The sequence below is a fragment of the Parathielavia appendiculata genome (assembly GCF_033297405.1).
Source record: "Parathielavia appendiculata strain CBS 731.68 unplaced genomic scaffold N657scaffold_2, whole genome shotgun sequence".
NCBI lineage: Eukaryota > Fungi > Ascomycota > Sordariomycetes > Sordariales > Chaetomiaceae > Parathielavia > Parathielavia appendiculata.
Genome location: NW_026944221.1, coordinates 820,615 through 839,289, shown reverse-complemented (window position 1 = coordinate 839,289; position 18,675 = coordinate 820,615). Strand labels below are relative to the sequence as shown.

Below are 18,675 nucleotides of genomic sequence, written 5' to 3'. Positions count from 1 at the left end.
ATCGCTGGACCAAATCCCTGATGTCACCGAGCATTCTGAAACCGTTATTTATTAGACGAGACGAAGGCGGGGGATCTGGGATGAAGCAAGACGTACTGCTCTCGGAGAGCCATGTTGTCAAAGAAGAGAGCCGAGACGTGCGTGTTGAATCTCCTGGACATCATGGTTACCGTTGTTTTGTCCTGAATACGCCAGGCTATAGGGAATAAGAGGAACCGCGCGCAGAACTTACAACTTGTACAGGTCAACTCGCCCGTCATAATCTTCCACGGGGGCTGACTTCCCAACATGTTTTTGGTAAGCAGTCAGGTACGTCTCATCAAACCGGTTGCAAGCTGGCCTCCACTGGCCGAATTCGTCTTGTGATTATCAAGTTAGCCATCCCCTTTCGTTTTGAATCGAGCGGTCGCTCCCAGCACCTACATTCGTTGTGGGCGTAGAAACAGCAGGCATCGAAAACGATACTCTCACCTGTTTCCACGTCGAGTCCCGAGTTGGCATACCACAGGTCGCCATGCACAAGCGCGGGTTTGATAGACCGTCCGTTGGTCTCGAGCGGCCGGAGGAGGCGTGGAATAACCCTGTCAAAGAGGATAGGGAGCAGACCATCAAGCTCCGGATCGGTTCCCTTTGCTCTGATCTCCAGGTCAAGGGCCTGGCGGAGGCTCTTGGAAAAGAAACTTTCCCAGCTGCTGTCCCACTCAATCATTTGGGGAAGGTTACCGGCATACGTGGTAATGTGGAATCCGAACATGCCGTTCGGTGACTGGCTGTTCTGATGCAGCTTGGCTAATCGAGCAGTAAAGTCCTCGGGATCGGGCATCTCGTCACCGAAGTGGCGGAACTCGCAAAGGAAGAAGTGGGTGTCGGGAATTGACTTGTAGGTCCCCCAGGCAATGGGCCGTGGAGCGAAGTCGGGTACGATGCCGTGAATCGCTCTCATTGACTCAAATTCGGAATGCATCATATACTTTCCCGTGTCTCCCGAGATGACCTTGATGAAGTAAGACTGAGGCGTCCCATCCTCCAACTCGACATCGATTCGCCCCGTGTTGGCCCAAAAGCTGACACCGTGAGCTTCGGTTGACAAGACTGTACATCCTCGAGGAAGCTCTGTAAACATGTTCGAAGTCAGCATCTGGCAGAGACAAACACCCAAAACTTCCACTTAAATACCAAATACCTGCAAGCACAGCCGGGTCGAGCGCGATGTTCCCATTTCCGAACTCCAAACCCTTGGCCCCGTTGTAGTTCATGTTTCCAACTGTGTTTGTGTGGCTTTGGTTGTCTTAGGCTCTTTCTTTTCTTTTTGTCCCGTCGTGTTGAATACTGTCTTTTTGCCTTCCCCCTTCTTTCTCTCCTTTTCTTTTCTCCTGATTATGTTCTGCCCTTGGTCGGGCACTCTGATTCAAGGGAGAGTCTCACACTTTTTGCCTGCGAGAAAAAGGAGAGCCTTGGTTTCTGAATTTTCTGGAACTTGAGTTGAACAGCCGAAGGCGGGATTGATGGAGTCCCGACCGGCGGACAACCTACGTATTCAAGCGAGTCTGATGCTGATGCCGGTGGAGAAAGGAAAGGTTGAGGACTTGAGGTTGACCGTCACACCAGATGTTGGGCGCTTACAAGCCGGCCCCGATTCCGGCCCCAGTCATCAGCCAACCAACATTTGTTCCTGGGGAAAGAACCTTTTGAGGAGAAGGCGGGGTCGAGGCCGCAGCGCCAGGGAGCTGCGATTCACCCTCCTTGGAGACCACCACCTCGCGGGAGGCAGCATTGAACAGCAGGTTGGGAAATTTTCTTGCATTGCAGTGGGCTACGGAACAAGCCTGTCGCAACCCAATTCTGTTGCAAATAACTCTGCTGCATTTCCCCGCTTTTCTTCTCCCCAATTCCCACTCAATCTCAAGTTGACAGCCCTCAAAAGTTGAAGCAGCCAACCCCAGCGACCCGGGGCAACGTGGAACGGATGTCCTAGCATGACGCCTCAATTTGCTGATCCTTTATTCCATAATGAAATCCCATCCCGTCATCGCTCCAGGCGACCACAAGGCGTACATGGCCTACGCAGTTGAGAAGGCACGGCTGTCGCCCCCATCGCCGTCCAAGTTCTGCGTAGGGGCTGTGCTCGTCGATGCTGATCGAAATGAAGTCCTCTCCACTGGATACTCGGAGGAACTGCCTCGCGACCGACCTGGCGACCCCGGCTCAACGCATGCCGAGCACTGCTGCTTCATCAAGGTAGCTGACAAGCATGGAATCCACGACTTCGACATCGCCGAGGTCTTGCCGCCGAACACAGTCCTCTACACCACCATGGAGCCGTGCAATGAGCGATTGAGCGGTAACAGAACATGCGTCGAGAGGATTCTGGGCTTGGGCAACGCTATCAAAATTGTGTACGTCGGTATTCGGGAGCCCGACACTTTCATCAAGCAGAACAACGGAATCGAGCGACTGGAAAAGGCTGGGATCAAGGTGGTGCTACTGGATCAGGACCCGGGACTTCGAGCACTCATTTGGGATGCAACCTTTGCCGGGCATGAGAAGCAGGGCTGACACCGAGAAGCATGGAATCACTGGAGTTTAGACGAGGAATTTACGGCATAGATGCTTAGCAGATCCCAAATCACTAAGAACATGATGCCAGGTTCTTCTCTCCACATTTCGTACTTCTCATTTACCTTCCTGAGATTTCTCCTTCCCCGGCATTGAGAGATTCAGTACAGCCGTTTTAACTGCCGATTTCTCAGGAGTGGCCGCTTGGGGATCGTGTACGTCCCCACGTCGAGATATGCAGCGGCGCTTAGCGAATGGTCATCGAGCGCCACAGCAGCCGCTTCCCAATGTCCCACAGCAAGTTCCCGATTGGATGAAAGCTCACCCCTGGGTCGAGCTGGCTTCGATCATTCTAGACCTCGAGCAACATCCAGGGTCACGTTTCCTCGCGAGTCTCCTGCAGCTCCCGCGGCCCCATCACGGACCAGTACACAAGTGACGGAACGACAAGTCTTTGAAACGTGTAAGACGCTTATCAGCGTGATGGTAATCTTCTCCGACTTCTGTCTAGTCCACACCCCGCACCTCGGCGAGAGACATCATGCTGACCTATGCCTCAGTCAATCAGAACCTTCAGCCTCCGACACAGGAAGAAAGACAGCAAGGACCTCAGCGTTCCCGACGCCGGCATCTTGAGGAGGACAATCTCGCCTGGCAGCGATCGGTTGAGCATAGCGAGCACCGCCGTGGGTGACGCATCCTCCGACCCAAGGGGACCTCTTGGCTTGAACCTTCTCTACGCTCCGTCCAAGCCTCTCTTTGACTTCGTCTTCGTCCACGGCCTTGGGGGAGGCTCTCGGAGGACATGGAGCAAAACCAATTCAATCAGTCATTACTGGCCTGGAGAATGGCTACCTAAGGATCCTGCTTTCAAGGACGTCAGGATCCACAGTTATGGCTATGACTCGGACTGGGCCAAGGGAAACGACAACTGTCTCAACATCCATCACATCGGCAAGTCTCTGTTGGGGGAGCTTTCAACTTCCCCTCACATTGCCGACAGCGACACATCCTTGGTGTTAATCGGCCACAGTATGGGTGGCCTGGTTATCAAGAAGGCATACATGCTGGCTCACCAGGAAAGCAAACCTCTCGCAGAGCGCGTCCGAGCTATTTATTTTCTCGGAACCCCTCACCGAGGCTCTGATTCGGCACGGCTGCTCAAGAACATCCTCCAAGTGGCATCGTCAGCTCCTGGTTTCGTCACGGATTTGGTTCGGGGGTCCGGTGCCCTTCAATCGACCAACGATGAATTCCGTCGGTACTCTGCCGACGTGGAGTTGTGGTCTTTTTACGAAACACAAAAGTTGAGGACCGCAGGATTGAGTACCCTCATTGTCGACCCCGAGTCGGCGACCCTAGGGTATCGAGAAGAGAAGCAGATGCCCATGACCGCAGACCATCGGTCTATCTGCAAGTTCGATGACCCTTCAGACCAGAACTATGTCATTATACGGAATGCCCTTGCCTCTACAATTAAAAGAATTGATGCAGAAAGTAAGCTCGTAGCTCTTTTGTTTTCACTTCCCCTTCTTCTTCCTCTTTCTCTTGTTCCTCCTCTTGTTCCTCTTCCTTTTCCTGTTTTCTCCCTCTTCTTCCTCCGACAACGGACAACTCACAAGAATTAGAAATCGAGAGCAACGCTCTCGCTCAACGAGGCTCAATACGCACCCTTGCGTCCTTTCTCGGCGCGACGAATCAAGGAGAAGATGATCTTTTCGCAGTTCAGGATGCTCGAGTCCCTGGAACATGTGAATGGATTTTGGAGAAACAGACTTACAACGAGTGGAAAGACCTCCAGCATGATGCACCCCCTATCCTTTGGTTCGGCGGGAAACCTGCCACAGGCAAGTCGGTCCTCGCCGGCTTCGTTGTTGACGACCTTCGACAGTCACACATGCGATGCAGCTACTACTTCTTCAAGCATGGCGACACCTTTAAGTCTAAGCTAAGCGCCTGCCTTCGGTCGCTTGCTTATCAAATGGCTTCGGCCGATACCGGGATACGGGAATCGTTTATCAAACTTCAAGAGGACCGCTTGCGGCTTGATCACGACAACGAACGGAATCTTTGGAGAAGTCTCTTTACAACGGAACTTTTTCGTGGTGCGACCGTCCCTCACTACTGGGTGATCGATGCCTTGGATGAATGCACCAATTTCGCCCCGTTTCTGGATTCGATGCTGTCGAAGGTGGATACAAGCCTTCAATTACGAATATTCATCACAAGTCGCGAAACGCCAGAATTGTGTCGTCTCTTTGCTGGCCTCGGACCTCAACGACATAGACAGGGGCACGTCTCCGCGGATGAGACACTTCCGGACATTGAACGCATTGTCACGGCCAAGGGTGAAGCTTTCTTCACTGAAAGTGTGGAAAGCCGAGAGGCCCTCGAAAAACGAATCATCGAGAAGTCCAAGGGGTCGTTCTTATGGACGATGCTGGTCCTTGATGAGCTCTCTGCGGCATTCAGCCAAGAAGACATCAAACGTGTCCTAGACGAAGTGCCCCGGGGCATGGAACCGCTTTACCAGCGTGCACTTGACACAATGGCCCTTGCAACCAGAGGGAAACCCCTAGCCAAGGCGATCCTGATTTGGACGACGTGCGCCATGAGGCCCTTGGAACTCAGGGAACTGCAATGGGCGCTAGAAACTGAGTTGATGGACAAGTTCCCCAAGTTAGGCGAGTCTATCAGGATGTTGTGCGGTCAGTTCGTCACCGTCGACAAGAATGGCCGAGTACACATGGTTCATGAAACTGCACGTGAGCTCTTGCTCAGCGACGAACTGGATTCTGAGTTCGCTGTCAACCGGACTGAAGCTCACACACGAATCGCCAAGGTGTGTCTCGAGTGTCTAACTAGAGACGAACTGAAACCGCGAAGGACAGAGAGGAAAGCACCAAGTCTTCCGCGCCCAAGCAAAACTCCCGAGTTTTTAGGTTACGCCACCACCACCTTCTCATCTCATCTCGCAAAGGCGGACCCTACAACTGACCATGTCTTATCACTCGTCGACAAGTTCCTGAGGCTCAATGTTCTCACTTGGATCTGCAATATCGCTGAGACTGGGAGTCTTGGGCTGATGATTCGAGCTGCCGAGGATCTGAAGGTCTACGCAACTTCCTGCATGGTGGAGCGATCACCTCTTAGACGCGACATTCAAAGATTGCGGTCATGGTCTGTAGATCTGCAGAGAGTTGCGGCCAAGTTCGCCGATGCACTGATCTTGTCGCCGTCATCCATTTACTCCCGCATCCCCCCTTTTTGTCCCACGGACTCGGCAATCCGTACAATAGCGGCACAAGGACAGAAATTGTCCGTCACTGGCATCCCCGCCTTTCGGTGGGACGATCGACTGTCTTGTCTCGACTTTGGCGACAGTCAAACTAGTGCTCTCTGCTACGGGGATGAATTCCTTGCGGTAGGCCTGAGAGGCGGCCAGGCCATCCTATACCACCTTGAATCCTCCCAGGAGTACCGGAGTCTGGAACATGGGGAAACGGTCCTGCACCTGCAGTTTCGGGAAAAGTCCGACATGTTGGCATCTGCCGGGCTCAGAATGATCCGCATCTGGAATGTCCGCACAGGACAAAAACTTCACCAACTGCTATCCCCTCGCAGGTCTATTGGATTAGTCTTCCATAATAGCCTGCTGATAGCAGCATCAACCGGGAATGAAATACACTCCTGGGACTTGGACCGCGAAACACCTGAGCAAACCAAGAGGCCGTGGCGAGACTGGGCACATGATGGAGCGCCAACTCTGAACCGCCCGCCCTCGGCCATCTCTATCGCTGTCGAGCACCAGATGATGGCGGTAGCGTACAGTGGAAACCCCATCACTGTCTGGGACTTCGAACAGGACGCATACTACGGCACCTGCGGCAAGAAACTGCCGTCCGGCGAGACATCTACACACCCAGTTGTGGCTCTTGTGTTCAATCCGAATGCCAGAATTGAGCTCCTTGCAGCCTCGTATCTGGACGGCGAGCTTGTCATTATCGATCCTTTTACTGATGAGGAAGTAGTGAAGCAACGAGTCAGCTGCCACACTCTTGCCGCTAGCCCCGACGGACGGCTACTTGCCGGCGGCGGCGCAGGCGGAGTCATCCAGATCTTTGAGTTCGACACCTTACGGCTGCTCTATAAAGTCAAATCATCCGACATCTTTATCAAGACGCTGGCGTTTAGCCGAGACGGTTTCAGCCTTGCTGATCTGAGAGGATCCCAGTGCAATATCTGGATACCTCCCGTCCTGCTGGAGGCTGGCTCTCTTGACGAATCACTCAGCGTTGACACATCAAGCACCTCCGGAGAATTTTATCAAACGGGCGACAAAGTCAAAATCACGGCCCTGGCCATGATACCGGACAAGGGTGGGATCCTGTGCGGCAAAGACAACGGCTCAGTCTTCATGTATGACATTAACAGCGGCGACCAGACCAGCCATTTGTATTCTCACGCGGACGCGGTAAACACCCTGGCTTGGCTACCGCAAACCAAGACAGTCTTGTCGACTTGTCGCTCAAACGGCATCATGGCGTGCTCACTCGAGGGGTCCCCATCCCCTACAGCCTGGACGGTCGCGGCTCGGATCATGGACACGCGGCTAGACTGCAACAGCACCATTGTGCATTTGTTGCCTGGCGGAAATACAGACAAGTTCATAGCCTCTACCCACAAATCGGACCATCTGTGGAACCTCGGTGCTGGAAAAGAGGAGTTGGTCCTGAGTTATGACGACTACCCGCCGCGGATGTGGCTACAGCACCCACGTTCCGAATCCCACGCCATTTGTGTCAAACAGAACGCCGTTCATATGTACCGCTGGCTGGATCTCTCACAAGTCGTCTCAGTTTCGCTGGAAGAATACAACCTGACCGGACTCAGCGCGAAAGCGGCCTTCTTTTGCGGTTTGCCGGGAACGATCTTACTCGATCTGGCGGACGCAAACGGATCAACTGGGACTAAAGACGTGTTGCTTCTGGATTGCGGCTTCCTTCCCGAGGGGGATGGGGACAGTACCGCTGAACAACCTCCAAGCAGCGCAGACAACATGCTCCATACATTGAGAGACCAACATGTTGGCCCGTCAATGAAGCCAGGCATACTATCAATCACCCGGCTCGAACCCGTCACTTACCGGATTGGTCATGTCATTGGCATCATTCATCACCCAGCCAAGCGCTCCAGTAAACTCGTCTTCCTCGACACGCGCTCCTGGGTGTGCTCGGTTGAATTGAATGAATCGAGAGCCAGCGCGGGAAGCATCTCGTCATACACGCGGCACTTCTTTGTGCCGTACGATTGGTTTGCTGGGACGCGCTGTCCCGTCGGCGCGGTCACCGACCAAGGGACCGTTGTGTTTGCAAAGCGAGGAGATGTGGCTGTCATTCAGGGCGGCTTGGAGTATGCCGAAGTGGTCAGACTGTCGCCGCTGGCGGGTGACGCTCGTGGTTATCAGGAGAGAGCCGGTGTTTTATCCCACAGGCACTAAGTACGGTAGTTAATGATGTGGAATGTCTATGTGGTCACTCATTCACCATGGTGGGGAGGCGCCGCGTCGGGTGAACGTCTAGTCTGCAGATGAGGCTGTAATCAATTCGTACCTCGTATGTACTGTACTTTGTTGCGCCGGGCCGTCGCCGTATGCTCCGAGATCCATGAGATTGGCAGAAACCCCAACAGATCTATATCAACTATGACAGAGCGAAGAGTTCACTGTTGATCCAGATTCGAACCGGGGCCATAGGCCTTCGGGCTTTCTTATTCGAAAGGAGAGTCCCAGAGGTACTGACGCCTATATGCGAGTGTGGAGAGGGGCGAGAGACTGTCGAACACCTTGTGATGTGGTGCTTGGCCCCACCGTTGACTCGAAGATGGGAGAGAGCCGAGGTCAGAACGCGAAGGGACTTTTATTCTGTTCTACAGGGAATCAGTCCCAAAGCTGCACGGCTAACGGAGAGGATCCTGGACTGGCTGATGGACTCGGGGAAACTGCCGATGTACGGTCTGGCCAGGAGGCTGGAGCTGGAGCTCGCAGTCTGATACCCTTTTCTTCGAAGGCCAAGAGGCCTTCCCACTTTGTATTTGCAGGATCGCACACTGATCGTTTCCTTGATTGTCGATATGGGTTTTTCACCCGGCCCACGAGGGCGCGGTTTTCCTGTATAGTAAGTTGTTGAAGGTCCGGCACGCTCTAGGGCACAGCGGTGTAGGAATCATAATATATCAACTATGGGCTGGAGGTTGGGACCCTAGGTCAGCGGTGATAAGATCCCTTGTAGGCTTCTGCCGTACCTCACCCTGGACAGACAAGAGCTGTATACTATAAAGACCCCACCATAACTTATCTCGAGCGACATTAACGTTAGCGGAACACTCAAGTCTGACGCAACTTATTGTGTTTCAATTGCCGGTAAGTCCTCCTTCTAATTCGATACAATCCTTCAAGATCTGGGGTATCTGATTGACCCATTTGTTGATGGATTCCTACTTCACTGAATGCCAACCCTCCTGTTCGAAGTCCAACAACCACATATCCACGGTATCACAGAAAGAAGCGCTTACAAAATAGAGCATGCAGAAGCAGCAGGGCGGGCAGTGTGATAATTGAGCCAACGTATATCACCAGCGAGCGAATCATATCAGCGAGCGGATCACTCTAGCAATTTTTGGTGGAGCATACACGATGGGACACTTAAGAAATTGTTAGATCTCACTAACTATTTCCTAACGTCTTATTGCATGCACCGTGGTACCTGTATTAAAATTTGCTAGAGTGATCCTCTCGCTGATAAGGGCCCCATTAAAAGCCACGGGTCCGGCTCCCACTAGACTCACGGGTCCGTGTCCCTTAGTCATCGCACGGCTCCCACTAGAGAGACGGGTCCGTCTCGCTTAGTCATCGCAAAAGTGTATTAGTCATCACAAAATGCATCTAACGCGGCCGCCTCCCCCGCGACTTGTCGAGTCGATTGGCTAGCGCATGAATTGCACTCTGACCTTCGCATGCATCTCGTCGTACATCTGCAATCCGGTTGTAAATGTCTTGCCTTGTAGCTAGTGAGCCGCTCTGCCGTACGAGTGTCTGGATTTCCTTCGGCGAGATACCGGCATTCGAAAAGCTTGCAAGCTGTGACGTGCCTTCAGAAAGTTGCCGGTGAACTGGGTTTGCCGATGGGTGCTGGCTTGGCTCATGGTTGTGTACCGCAAAGCGCTGATCGGGACGATGCTTCAAGATCCAGCCGCCGCCGTTAGTCGTCTCTTTTGCTATAACTGAAAAAGGGCAATTCGTCCTTCAAGTTGTTGTTTTCCGTTGACGCTCCAATACGCCGCTAGGAGGATGACGAGATCGATCGCATGCGTAGATCACTGTCGAGGTACCATTCTTCTCCTTCGTCGACCTTTGGGTAGTAAAGGCGTAGCCTCTTGGCTTAGCCCACGCGTTGATCGACTCGAATAATGCCTGTCGAGACTCGAAATGGCGTTCGGGAGGAAGGCAGTCGCCTGGGAAAGTCTCCATGGCGATGGCGATGCGATGGCGATGGCGATGCGATGGCGATGGCGGTGTGCTGCGGGCGCGGGGGAGGCGGCCGCGTTAGATGCATTTTGTGATGACTAATACACTTTTGCGATGACTAAGCGAGACGGACCCGTCTCTCTAGTGGGAGCCGGACCCGTGAGTCTAGTGGGAGCCGGATCCGTGGCTCTACGTGTAGTGGGAGCCGGACCTATTAGTCCAATGGGACCCAGACTCATGAGTGTGTAGTAAGAGCTCTCCAGGGTGCTTATACATAGATTATAACCTTAACCCTGGCATGGGCATTGCCCGTGATATAAACGATCTACTATTTTGCGCCACCACACTACGTATAGTCTGATAGACCTAGATGTCCACTGGCCTATTCCAGTCTAGTGCTATCGTTGCTGCATGTGGGCATAATCGGCCTCGGAAGGGCATATCCCTCTATAGTCTCGTCGTCTACTGACTCTGTCCCACGTGCTACACTCTGCATCCAGGTTCTGTAAGGTGACACACACACAGGCTCACCAAGGAAGATGCACCGAATCCTCAACAGGCAGCAGGCAAGACGACTGTATTGTGCGTGCACCACAAACCAACTGACTGATCCTTGAGAGAGGGAAGTTCAAGTTCCAATTTGGGTCTCCCGCTCTCCAGATATCCTCCCTCTATTGCGACTCATGTCGCTTCGCCATGAAATCCACAGTCTCTCGCCCACCAATTGCCCAAGGGTAGGGCTCATGGTGGGGCCCGTGACAGGTTCCACATCGAGGCGCGACATACTAGCCGCCTTGCCATTGCCTCGCTAGATCTCACTTAGGAAGCCAGTGATGTATTGGGAGGCAGAACCGGAGCGGATATCTAGCAGGGGGGACTAGTCGTTTGAAGCCATATTCCCCGTTTCCCACTCGCCAGCATCCTACTCCTAGCATTGTCAGCCCTTATCCTTTTGCGGTTCTCCTTCGCCAGGCGGCGAGTTCAGTTCCAATTAGTTCTCCTGTTACTGGCACTCAAGGCTGTGGTAATGAACTCGTCAGTTGATACGACCGGACATGAAGGCTGGCTTCCTCTGGTGCTTGAAGCCAACGACGGCTGGCGAGTCGACGGCGCGACAATCGTTCCCCTAGCCATTAGTGGAGGCCGCCGGCCAGTCGAGTTCACGCGGGCCGTCATGGCGTCGTCTCTGGTCATGTTGCCGCGCCTTGTGCCGCCCATGGAGTTGGTGAATGCCGCCCGGCCCGCGCAGCTGCCTCAGAGCAAGGCGGTCGTCTCAATGATAACATATGGGTCTTCTCGGGACGATGTGAGCAGGCCCGAGACGGTCGGATACGTCGTCACCACGCTTCACCAGCTCGACAAGATGCCCCGTCTTTGGTTTCGCCTTCTCGACATCCGCCACCACCTCCAAAACCACAGCCAATTGCCCGGGGACCTTGAAGTCCGTGGGAAGTTTAAGACTGGCGAGCGCGCCTCCTAGCCATCTGGTACGCGGTTGATACGGGAAAATAGCCGTATGCTGGGAAAAGAGGGCAAATGCCATGTATTCGGGGAAAAGTCAGGATGTCGTCCTCTGGTAGTTGCAAGCAGCAACTGCAGTGGTGGGAGATATCCCACGATCCAGAGTGGGGAAGCCTTATCTTATCTACATACAAACAACCACCCCACCAATGGTGGGGTATAACACCTAGCCCTAACCCTGCGCGATACCTTCCGGTATCAGCGGTGTTCTCTTGTTAGACTTCGTTCTAGTCCTGGGACTCTTTCTTGATGCAGTACTGTGGCGGGACGGGCCTGGCGTCGTTTCCATTGCCCTCATGGGAGTCGCGAGCTCCCTTGTATGCGGTAGCTGGAAGACGGGCTACGCCTACTGTGAAACTCAGGTCACGGCGGACAGGGCAGTTCCCGTCGTCCCATGACGATCGGGGGGAGCCTGATGGTCATCCGATGCGACGAAGCGGTACAGGACGAGTTGTACCTTGGCACCCTGGACCGCTGCTTTTACCGGAGCAAAGGCGCACGCTGCGGCGCTCTGGTGGTCACTGGAAGCGTGGCGCTCATGGTTTCCGTCATCATGCTGGGCAACTCCACATGTCAAACCCGTATGTCAGCTTCTGCGCTGCTCCCTGATGCCGAATAGGAGATTCCCCCCACACAAGGCCAGATGAAAGAGCTGCCGGTAGCGTACTTGTTTGTGACTGACGGGCAATGCCACACAGAGCTTTCGGTTGTCGTCTGCTATATCCTTCTAACGCCGTCTACTGGGCTGTCAGCCTGCTGCCCCGTCGCGCGTTCTGGGATATGGGTCGGGTATCGTGTCGAGGATTCCACACGCCTGCCGATGCCGCCAACGCACACAACGATTCTGTCACCAGCCCCGATTTCATCGAGGGTTGTGCGAGTTTGACCCGCACTCTGTGGTACGCGATCCGCGAAGTGGATCCACAGCGTGAGTCGAGGAAGGGTACTATATCCCGCCGGCGGACGAACGGAAAAGGTGGCTGGCTGAGGCACGCAAGCTGTAGCAAGGGAACCGAACATGGCCGGTTGTCAAAGAGAGCGCGAAATTATGCAACATAAGACACAATAACGGAACGCTTGTAACTGAATTGTAGGCTAGTAGGTACTCTCAAAGGAAGACAGAGTCGGATGTGGGACGCTCAGAGTTCCCGACGCGCCGGAATGGAACACCGTCTGTCGTCTATGACATTCGACACTAACAAAAAGCACCAAGGCCACGAAATTGCGTACTCCATCAGACGATATGGCACTGGTACTTGCATGAATCGAGAGGTAGATGAGCTTGGACATAGCTTGCAATCGGGGAGGTTGAGGACGACGGGCACTGCGGCGCTGGTGATGAACAAGGCCGGGCGAAATGCGTCGGCGCTGCGACCAAGGCTGCGTGGCACTAGGTTTGCAGCAGGTGCGGGAAATTGCATACACGGATTACACGTTCTGCGTTCGCTGGACCTTCGCTACAGAGATCATCCGACAAGCTCTTCATGGGCCATATTGCATGGTAAGTGCATAGCCATAGCGTCTTGTGCATGTGGGAACCCCGATTCAGTTAAGGTGCATCCTCGAGTTACTGCACAGGGACTGCGGCTCAGTCACAACAAGTTCCCCTCTTCGTTAGCGCCTTCGCCCGGGCTGCCAACTATGGAGCCCCGAAAACCCCGGCCGGACAGTGGAGCGTTTCTTCTTGTTGCCTGAAGCTCCCGTCCGGCGTCCCGGACCCATCCAGGGTGGGGTTGAGATCGAGGGAAACTTTTTCTGTCTCTGAAGCACATGCCTCTCACAGATTCCCCTATTTTGCGTCAAGTTCCGACTCGAAGATCTTCTGCGTTTCTATATACTGCTGATTTGAGTCGATAGCCAACAGTTTTCGCCAGTTCACCCCCTCTAACCTCGAGGGTTTGTCTCACAAGGAAGACTCGCATCCAGCCCCGCCATTGCATCCCACGCGATCTGTTGTGAGACAAACCACCTCACCAGCCGCCAAAATGGTCGAGAAACTCTATGTCACGTACAACGATGTGAGCGCCGCCTCCTCCATTTCCTTTGAACGCTCCGGGAAAACAGGGTCGGACTAATGTCGTCGCAATCAAACAGGTGCACAAGCTGTGCCAGGAGTCGGCGCCCAAGATCCTGGCCGACTTCAAGCCAGATCTGATGATCGCCATTGGCGGCGGCGGCTACGTCCCGGCGCGGATCCTGCGCTCGTTTCTCAAGCAGCCCGGCAGCCCCAACATCCCCATCCAGGCCATCGGCCTCTCGCTCTACGAGCGCCTGTCGGGTTCGACCGACGATGCCGTCGAGGCCCCCGGCACAAAAGTGACGCGCACACAGTGGCTCGACTTCTCGGCGCTGGGCGAGATGTCCAGCCTGGTCGGAAAGCGCGTGCTGATTGTCGACGAGGTCGACGACACGCGCACCACGCTCGAGTACGCAGTCAAGGAGCTGCAGAAGGACGTCGAGGAGGCCCGCGCCAAGATGGGCAGCGATCTCAAGACCGAGTTTGGCATCTTCGTGCTGCATGTGCGTTTCATTTCCCGGTCAGACCTCTTGAGCGTGCGGCTGACACGGCGGTACTTGAACAGAACAAGGACAAGCCAAAGAAGGGCACCCTGCCTGAGAACATCACGAACGGCCGGTACCTCGCGGCCCGGACGGTGGGCGACGAGTGGATTTGCTACCCCTGGGAGGCGATGGATATCGATGAGCACGACCGGAATGCTGCCGCGGCCAAGGCCAAGCAGGATTCGTGAATACAAACCATACAGCATAAAACAAGCAGAAGGGAGACAAATCAGGCACACTACATACATACGGCGTGTGTGTTGGCCGGGGCAGGCAGAGGTCGGCGCATCACACGTGCCCTACAGAAGTATGGGTTGGGTTGTGCATTCTCCCAATAAGTATAGCAGGCACTCGGCGCCTGGTTTGGCAGCAGCGAGCATTTTTTGACGGAGTTTACTGGCGAGAAGCATGTTGGCACCAGCGGTTATTAGCAGGTGAATGTGAGTGTGAGTTTGGGCAAAGGGATAGATAGAGGGCACATCGAAATACCCATATTCTCTTCATTTTCTTGCTCCGAGTGACGAGAATCTATTAGGTATATATCCCAATCTCCACTCTATCAAAGGCCGCCTGAAAGAAGGTATAATAATACAACTGCCAGACGGAATTTTACCCACCCATTGTCGCCTCTCGCATATGCTTCTCCTTTAACCTCTTCTCCTGCTTCATAAACTCTCTAAATCCCACCGGCACGTTTTTATACAGCTCCTCATCCCAGAAATCTTTGACAATCCTCCCCGTTGCCCCGCCTTTACTAACCCCGTCCCAGCCCAGAGTTACACAGGAAGAAGAACCACCGCCATCCTCATCCATCCGATCCATAACCTCGTCATGCACGCCCAGCTGCATCCCCCGCCCGCGCTCCTCCACCGCCTCAAAACTCTCCTCGGTGGCGCCGACCTGCCCGCCGGCCTCCATCGCCCGCAGCCTGCGCTCGGCCTCGGCGCTCCGAAAAGCCCACTCCTCCATCTCGTCGCGGTACCGATCCCACACGCAGTTGACGCAACCGCTCATGCAGCAGTTGTCGGGCTCCTCGGGCTTGGGCGGCACCAGCACGCCGGCGACGAGGCGGCTCTCGGCGCGGAGGCGGGCCAGCCGCTCGGCGCGCTCGGCGGGGCCGGCTAGGCGGGACCCGATGATGATGCGGGCCTGTGATGCGGGGTCGTTGTTAGATGGCGGGTTCTTGTCTGCTCGGGTCTCCGGGGTGGAAGGAGTAGGTATGAATGAGGGAGAGGAGGATGAAGAGGGAACCGACTTGGCCTTGGGGGTCTCGTCCTTGTTGGGGGCGGCGGCGGGCTGTTTCGGTTTGCGAGGGCGCCGTGCCGCGGGCTTCTTGTCTTCGTCAGCGGCCGCCTTGTCCTCGGCTGCCGGTTGCGAGGGCTTCTCCTCGGCCGCGGGCGACTCCTGGGATGTCACCGGCGGCTCTTCAGGCTTCTTCTGGGGGAATGGCTTGGGAGTGCGGAGGATGGCCTCGTAAAAGGGCCCGACAGGGTGCGCCTGCTCCTTGGACGGCATAATTGGCGACGGCGGGGAGTCATCCTTGGTGGGCACCGTGGCATACGTGCGTCGCGCTCGTTGACCGACGAAAGCGTGATAAACGGCGCGCGACGGCCGTGCGCTGAGAAATGTCCGCCGCATGGTGAACGTTATTTGGTCGTTTCCTGTCGTTATATTAATGGATGGCAGCTGCAAAAGACGACAGCATTGACCGTGCGTGTTCTCGCAGGATCATTAAAAGTGGCGCCAGCTTGGAAACGAGACAACAAGAACTAGTTCGCTGGTCATCGGACGGCGCAAATTGATGATTTTTCGGATGGAGCAGGGTCCAGCCAGAGTCGGGGATTGCCGAGGCCAAAACGTCATCGGGAGCATAGATCAGCTCCAAGCCAGGGTTCAGTTCTGAGCAGGCGCACGTGATCTAGCCACTCGAGTCATTGCTAATGCCGGATATCGAAGCAAAGATCAAGCTGGAGATCAAATGTCATGTACACATAAGTAATTGGTATGGACATCAAATAGGTACTCTGTTTGAGCTTCTCAACCTGTCTCCCATTCATTCGTTGTCTTCCATGGGCACACTTGTCCAATACGTGGTGGTCGATGTGGGGCAAAGACAGTGTATTCGGATTAAACGCACTGTCTGTTCAAGCTCCCTGGCGATGCAACATCCAATCCAAACAAAAACAATTGCCATTCGATCTGAGAACCACAATGACCCCACCATTTCAACGCGCCGTCGACTGGTATTTCGCGCCGAATCGGCTCCCGAGTATAACGGCGTAAGTGAGAGCTTGATTGCCCCGCGATGGAAACCTCGGCCCCCAAGAGGCGCAGGACGTCGCCGCGGACTGCAGTGTCCGCCCAGCCACATGCCGAGTCGACGACACCCCGAGACCCCCTGCCCCGGCCTGACTCATCGCCTGCTCGACCCTCATTTGCGTCGCCAACAAGAGCAAGTTTGGAGCGCTTCAACCCGGAAATTGTGAGAAAGGGGGAAAGCCAACCTCGGGCCGTACGATCCTCTCCCGATGCGCCTCCCGCGGCCTCGCGCGCAGCCACGCCCGATAGTACGGGAAGCTTGACGAGGGCAATGAGGACTAAACTCGAGTTGCGTTCTGCAGGCAAGGACGGACCAAAGGCTGGATCCGAAGGCGGCAGTGTTCTCCGGTCACCAGCGAGACAATCCGGCGCAGGTTGGACCCCGACGAGACCGACGCCCAGACCGCTCCCGCCACCAGCGCCCGAGGAGGATGACGAGCTGTTGAGAGCCTTTTCTGGGCGCTTGCGACCCGCTGCATCTCTTGGAGTTCTTCCCGAAGTGGTCGTTCCTGAGCCGGAATTACCCCCGACTCCAGAGCATCCCGACCCTGTCGTCAGCACACCTCCGTCGGGAATACACAACACACCTTCGCGGCGCCGTAAGCGGAGCAGAACATTGGCAGAGAGGCCTAAAAGCTCCTCGCCACTCAAGCAATCGCCGCTACGGCCCCCAGGAAAGCTTCAAAAGGATATACAGCTGGATTTCAGCCGCCCAGCCAACGGGTCCCAGACCCTCCTACCCAGCGGTTCCCGTGAACCACCAACAAATGCCGAGTTACGCGGCCTGAAATTCCCTGATCCCGATGCTGAGAAGAAGAAACTCCGTGACTCTCTGATGGCCGAGGTCAGTCAACTGGAGCGAGACCTAACTGTCGCGAGTCGCGAGAATGAACGCATCCGCCAGGCACGGCTTTCCCGACGCGCCGCCTCCCCTCCCTCCAATAAACACGACATCCTTGACCTCCTCAGCCGCCGCGCCCTTCCGCCAAACGAAAAACCCACCAAACCGTACCCCGTTGAACCCTGGCTCGCCTCCGCCCTTAATCCAATCACCTTCCTCCCCTTCAGCAAGCACTCCCCTTCGGGAGCGCTGTCCCTTCTACAACCGCCCTCCCATCCGGACACCGACTTCGCCCCTCCCGTCTCGCACCACCCGCTCCCGATGACGGCCGCCGAAGCCCTTCCCTACCTGCAGGTCTTCACCCCGCTTACCTTCACCTCCCACGTCTCGCCACTGCCCCCCAGCACCACCACCAACGAAGGTGAAGAAGACCTCTCAAAACCCATTCTCCAGCACCACACAATCACCGCCTCCTCTACCTCCCCCAGGGGTTTGTTCACCGCCCGCCTCGAGATGACAGTCAACACCAAGACGATGGCCATCGCAGAGCTCTCGGTGCCGCGGCTCGACCCAGCCGCTGAAGCCGAACTGAGGCCGTTTGTGGAGAGGGTCGTGACGAAAACGAATGGCCAGGCGGGCGAGAAGGCGGTACCGCCAAGTAGTGGGCTGCACAACAATGTCGGGGTGCTGACGTGGGCTATGGGCGAGTGGGTGCGCGTGGCAGTGAAGCGCGCGAAGATGTGGAGCGTGCTGGAGCGGGAGGTGTGCGCGGGGAAGGAGTCACTGAGGGAGATGGTTGCGAGGCAGAGGAGGGCTGGAAGGAGGAAGAAAGGGCGGAAGAGGAGGAGGAAGCTGTGGGTTGCCGGGGAAGAGGGTCGGGAGGAGGAGGAGAGGCATAGTGACAGTGAGGAAGAAGATGGGGTGGAGAAGTACGGGACGGCGGATTTGCTGCCTTTTATGGGAAGGACGTCCATGGACTTGGAGGTGCCGGCGCTGGATGGCGGGGACGGGCAGGTGTCGACGTTAAGGGTGCAGTGGCGGATTGGGTTCGACTGGACGGGCGAGGCGAGGAGCGAGGTTGGCGTGTTGGTTGGTGTGCCGGGAAAGTGTGAGTAGCCTCTCATCTCGTTCTTTTCGGTCTTTTGGATGCTGACATGAAGCGCCAGGGCATAAACATGATGAGAGGGGGAAGTTGTCGGGTCTGCCTAAGCTGTTTGACGAGCTTATCGAGGGCAGCGAAGAGCCGCTAACTGCCGTCAGAACGATTGTGTGCCTACTCGCCGGAGAAGCAAGGTCATGAACTCAGTTGTGATGGGTGTTACATGGGTTGCATCTGTGCCCTGGGATAGGG

General features: G+C 55.3%; 9 protein-coding genes across 9 annotated transcripts; 7 read left to right on the top strand and 2 right to left on the bottom strand.

Annotated features, from left to right (window-relative positions):
- Positions 1-144: 144 nt before the first annotated feature.
- On the bottom strand, positions 145-1,321 carry N657DRAFT_182189 (uncharacterized protein). Its single transcript, XM_062786129.1, has 2 exons — positions 424-1,321; positions 145-359 (listed from the first exon to the last, which is right to left on the bottom strand). The coding sequence occupies exons 1-2, from the start codon at positions 1,136-1,138 to the stop codon at positions 229-231; spliced, it is 846 nt and encodes a 281-aa protein (XP_062650722.1). The 5' UTR covers positions 1,139-1,321; the 3' UTR covers positions 145-228.
- Positions 1,084-1,994, top strand: N657DRAFT_182266 (uncharacterized protein). The gene is made up of 2 exons (XM_062786130.1): positions 1,084-1,121; positions 1,428-1,994. Exon 2 carries the CDS (start codon positions 1,506-1,508, stop codon positions 1,926-1,928), a length of 423 nt encoding a protein of 140 aa, XP_062650721.1. The 5' UTR covers positions 1,084-1,121; positions 1,428-1,505; the 3' UTR covers positions 1,929-1,994.
- N657DRAFT_640828 (cytidine deaminase-like protein) lies at positions 1,708-2,997 on the top strand. Its single transcript, XM_062792039.1, has one exon. It carries the CDS (start codon positions 2,011-2,013, stop codon positions 2,554-2,556), a length of 546 nt encoding a protein of 181 aa, XP_062650720.1. The 5' UTR covers positions 1,708-2,010; the 3' UTR covers positions 2,557-2,997.
- N657DRAFT_611128 (WD40 repeat-like protein) lies at positions 2,975-8,270 on the top strand. Its single transcript, XM_062790355.1, has 2 exons — positions 2,975-4,053; positions 4,185-8,270. Exons 1-2 carry the CDS (start codon positions 3,108-3,110, stop codon positions 8,054-8,056), a joined length of 4,818 nt encoding a protein of 1,605 aa, XP_062650719.1. The 5' UTR covers positions 2,975-3,107; the 3' UTR covers positions 8,057-8,270.
- A 3,521-nt stretch (positions 8,271-11,791) lies between these two features.
- N657DRAFT_640822 (uncharacterized protein) lies at positions 11,792-12,900 on the top strand. Its single transcript, XM_062792038.1, has 2 exons — positions 11,792-12,183; positions 12,301-12,900. Exons 1-2 carry the CDS (start codon positions 11,852-11,854, stop codon positions 12,659-12,661), a joined length of 693 nt encoding a protein of 230 aa, XP_062650718.1. The 5' UTR covers positions 11,792-11,851; the 3' UTR covers positions 12,662-12,900.
- N657DRAFT_181597 (uncharacterized protein) lies at positions 12,556-13,526 on the top strand. The gene has a single exon (XM_062786128.1). It carries the CDS (start codon positions 12,731-12,733, stop codon positions 13,295-13,297), a length of 567 nt encoding a protein of 188 aa, XP_062650717.1. The 5' UTR covers positions 12,556-12,730; the 3' UTR covers positions 13,298-13,526.
- On the top strand, positions 13,184-14,766 carry N657DRAFT_640821 (PRTase-like protein). Its single transcript, XM_062792037.1, has 3 exons — positions 13,184-13,620; positions 13,697-14,122; positions 14,185-14,766. Exons 1-3 carry the CDS (start codon positions 13,588-13,590, stop codon positions 14,350-14,352), a joined length of 627 nt encoding a protein of 208 aa, XP_062650716.1. The 5' UTR covers positions 13,184-13,587; the 3' UTR covers positions 14,353-14,766.
- Positions 14,767-14,773: 7 nt separating this feature from the next.
- Positions 14,774-15,802, bottom strand: N657DRAFT_668921 (uncharacterized protein; the record flags this gene model as incomplete). Its single annotated transcript, XM_062795465.1, has 1 exon — positions 14,774-15,802. The coding sequence occupies one exon, from the start codon at positions 15,800-15,802 to the stop codon at positions 14,774-14,776; it is 1,029 nt and encodes a 342-aa protein (XP_062650715.1).
- A 573-nt stretch (positions 15,803-16,375) lies between these two features.
- On the top strand, positions 16,376-18,624 carry N657DRAFT_630869 (uncharacterized protein; the record flags this gene model as incomplete). The annotated part of the gene is made up of 3 exons (XM_062791011.1): positions 16,376-16,443; positions 16,499-18,432; positions 18,491-18,624. The coding sequence occupies 3 exons, from the start codon at positions 16,376-16,378 to the stop codon at positions 18,622-18,624; spliced, it is 2,136 nt and encodes a 711-aa protein (XP_062650714.1).
- Between the last annotated feature and the right edge of the window lie 51 nt (positions 18,625-18,675).

Bases quoted from the DNA above. Each gene is read 5' to 3' on its own strand.
- N657DRAFT_182189 (XM_062786129.1), bottom strand. From the start codon at position 1,138: ATGCTGACTTCGAACATGTTTACAGAGCTTCCTCGAGGATGTACAGTC. The intron at 360-423 runs GTAGGTGCTGGG...GATAATCACAAG, and splicing joins TTTCTACGCCCACAACGAAT to ACGAATTCGGCCAGTGGAGG.
- N657DRAFT_182266 (XM_062786130.1), top strand. From the start codon at position 1,506: ATGGAGTCCCGACCGGCGGACAACCTACGTATTCAAGCGAGTCTGATG.
- N657DRAFT_640828 (XM_062792039.1), top strand. From the start codon at position 2,011: ATGAAATCCCATCCCGTCATCGCTCCAGGCGACCACAAGGCGTACATG.
- N657DRAFT_611128 (XM_062790355.1), top strand. From the start codon at position 3,108: ATGCCTCAGTCAATCAGAACCTTCAGCCTCCGACACAGGAAGAAAGAC. The intron at 4,054-4,184 runs GTAAGCTCGTAG...CACAAGAATTAG, and splicing joins TAAAAGAATTGATGCAGAAA to AAATCGAGAGCAACGCTCTC.
- N657DRAFT_640822 (XM_062792038.1), top strand. From the start codon at position 11,852: ATGCAGTACTGTGGCGGGACGGGCCTGGCGTCGTTTCCATTGCCCTCA. The intron at 12,184-12,300 runs GTATGTCAGCTT...AATGCCACACAG, and splicing joins CAACTCCACATGTCAAACCC to AGCTTTCGGTTGTCGTCTGC.
- N657DRAFT_181597 (XM_062786128.1), top strand. From the start codon at position 12,731: ATGTGGGACGCTCAGAGTTCCCGACGCGCCGGAATGGAACACCGTCTG.
- N657DRAFT_640821 (XM_062792037.1), top strand. From the start codon at position 13,588: ATGGTCGAGAAACTCTATGTCACGTACAACGAT. The intron at 13,621-13,696 runs GTGAGCGCCGCC...GCAATCAAACAG, and splicing joins TCTATGTCACGTACAACGAT to GTGCACAAGCTGTGCCAGGA. The intron at 14,123-14,184 runs GTGCGTTTCATT...GTACTTGAACAG, and splicing joins TTGGCATCTTCGTGCTGCAT to AACAAGGACAAGCCAAAGAA.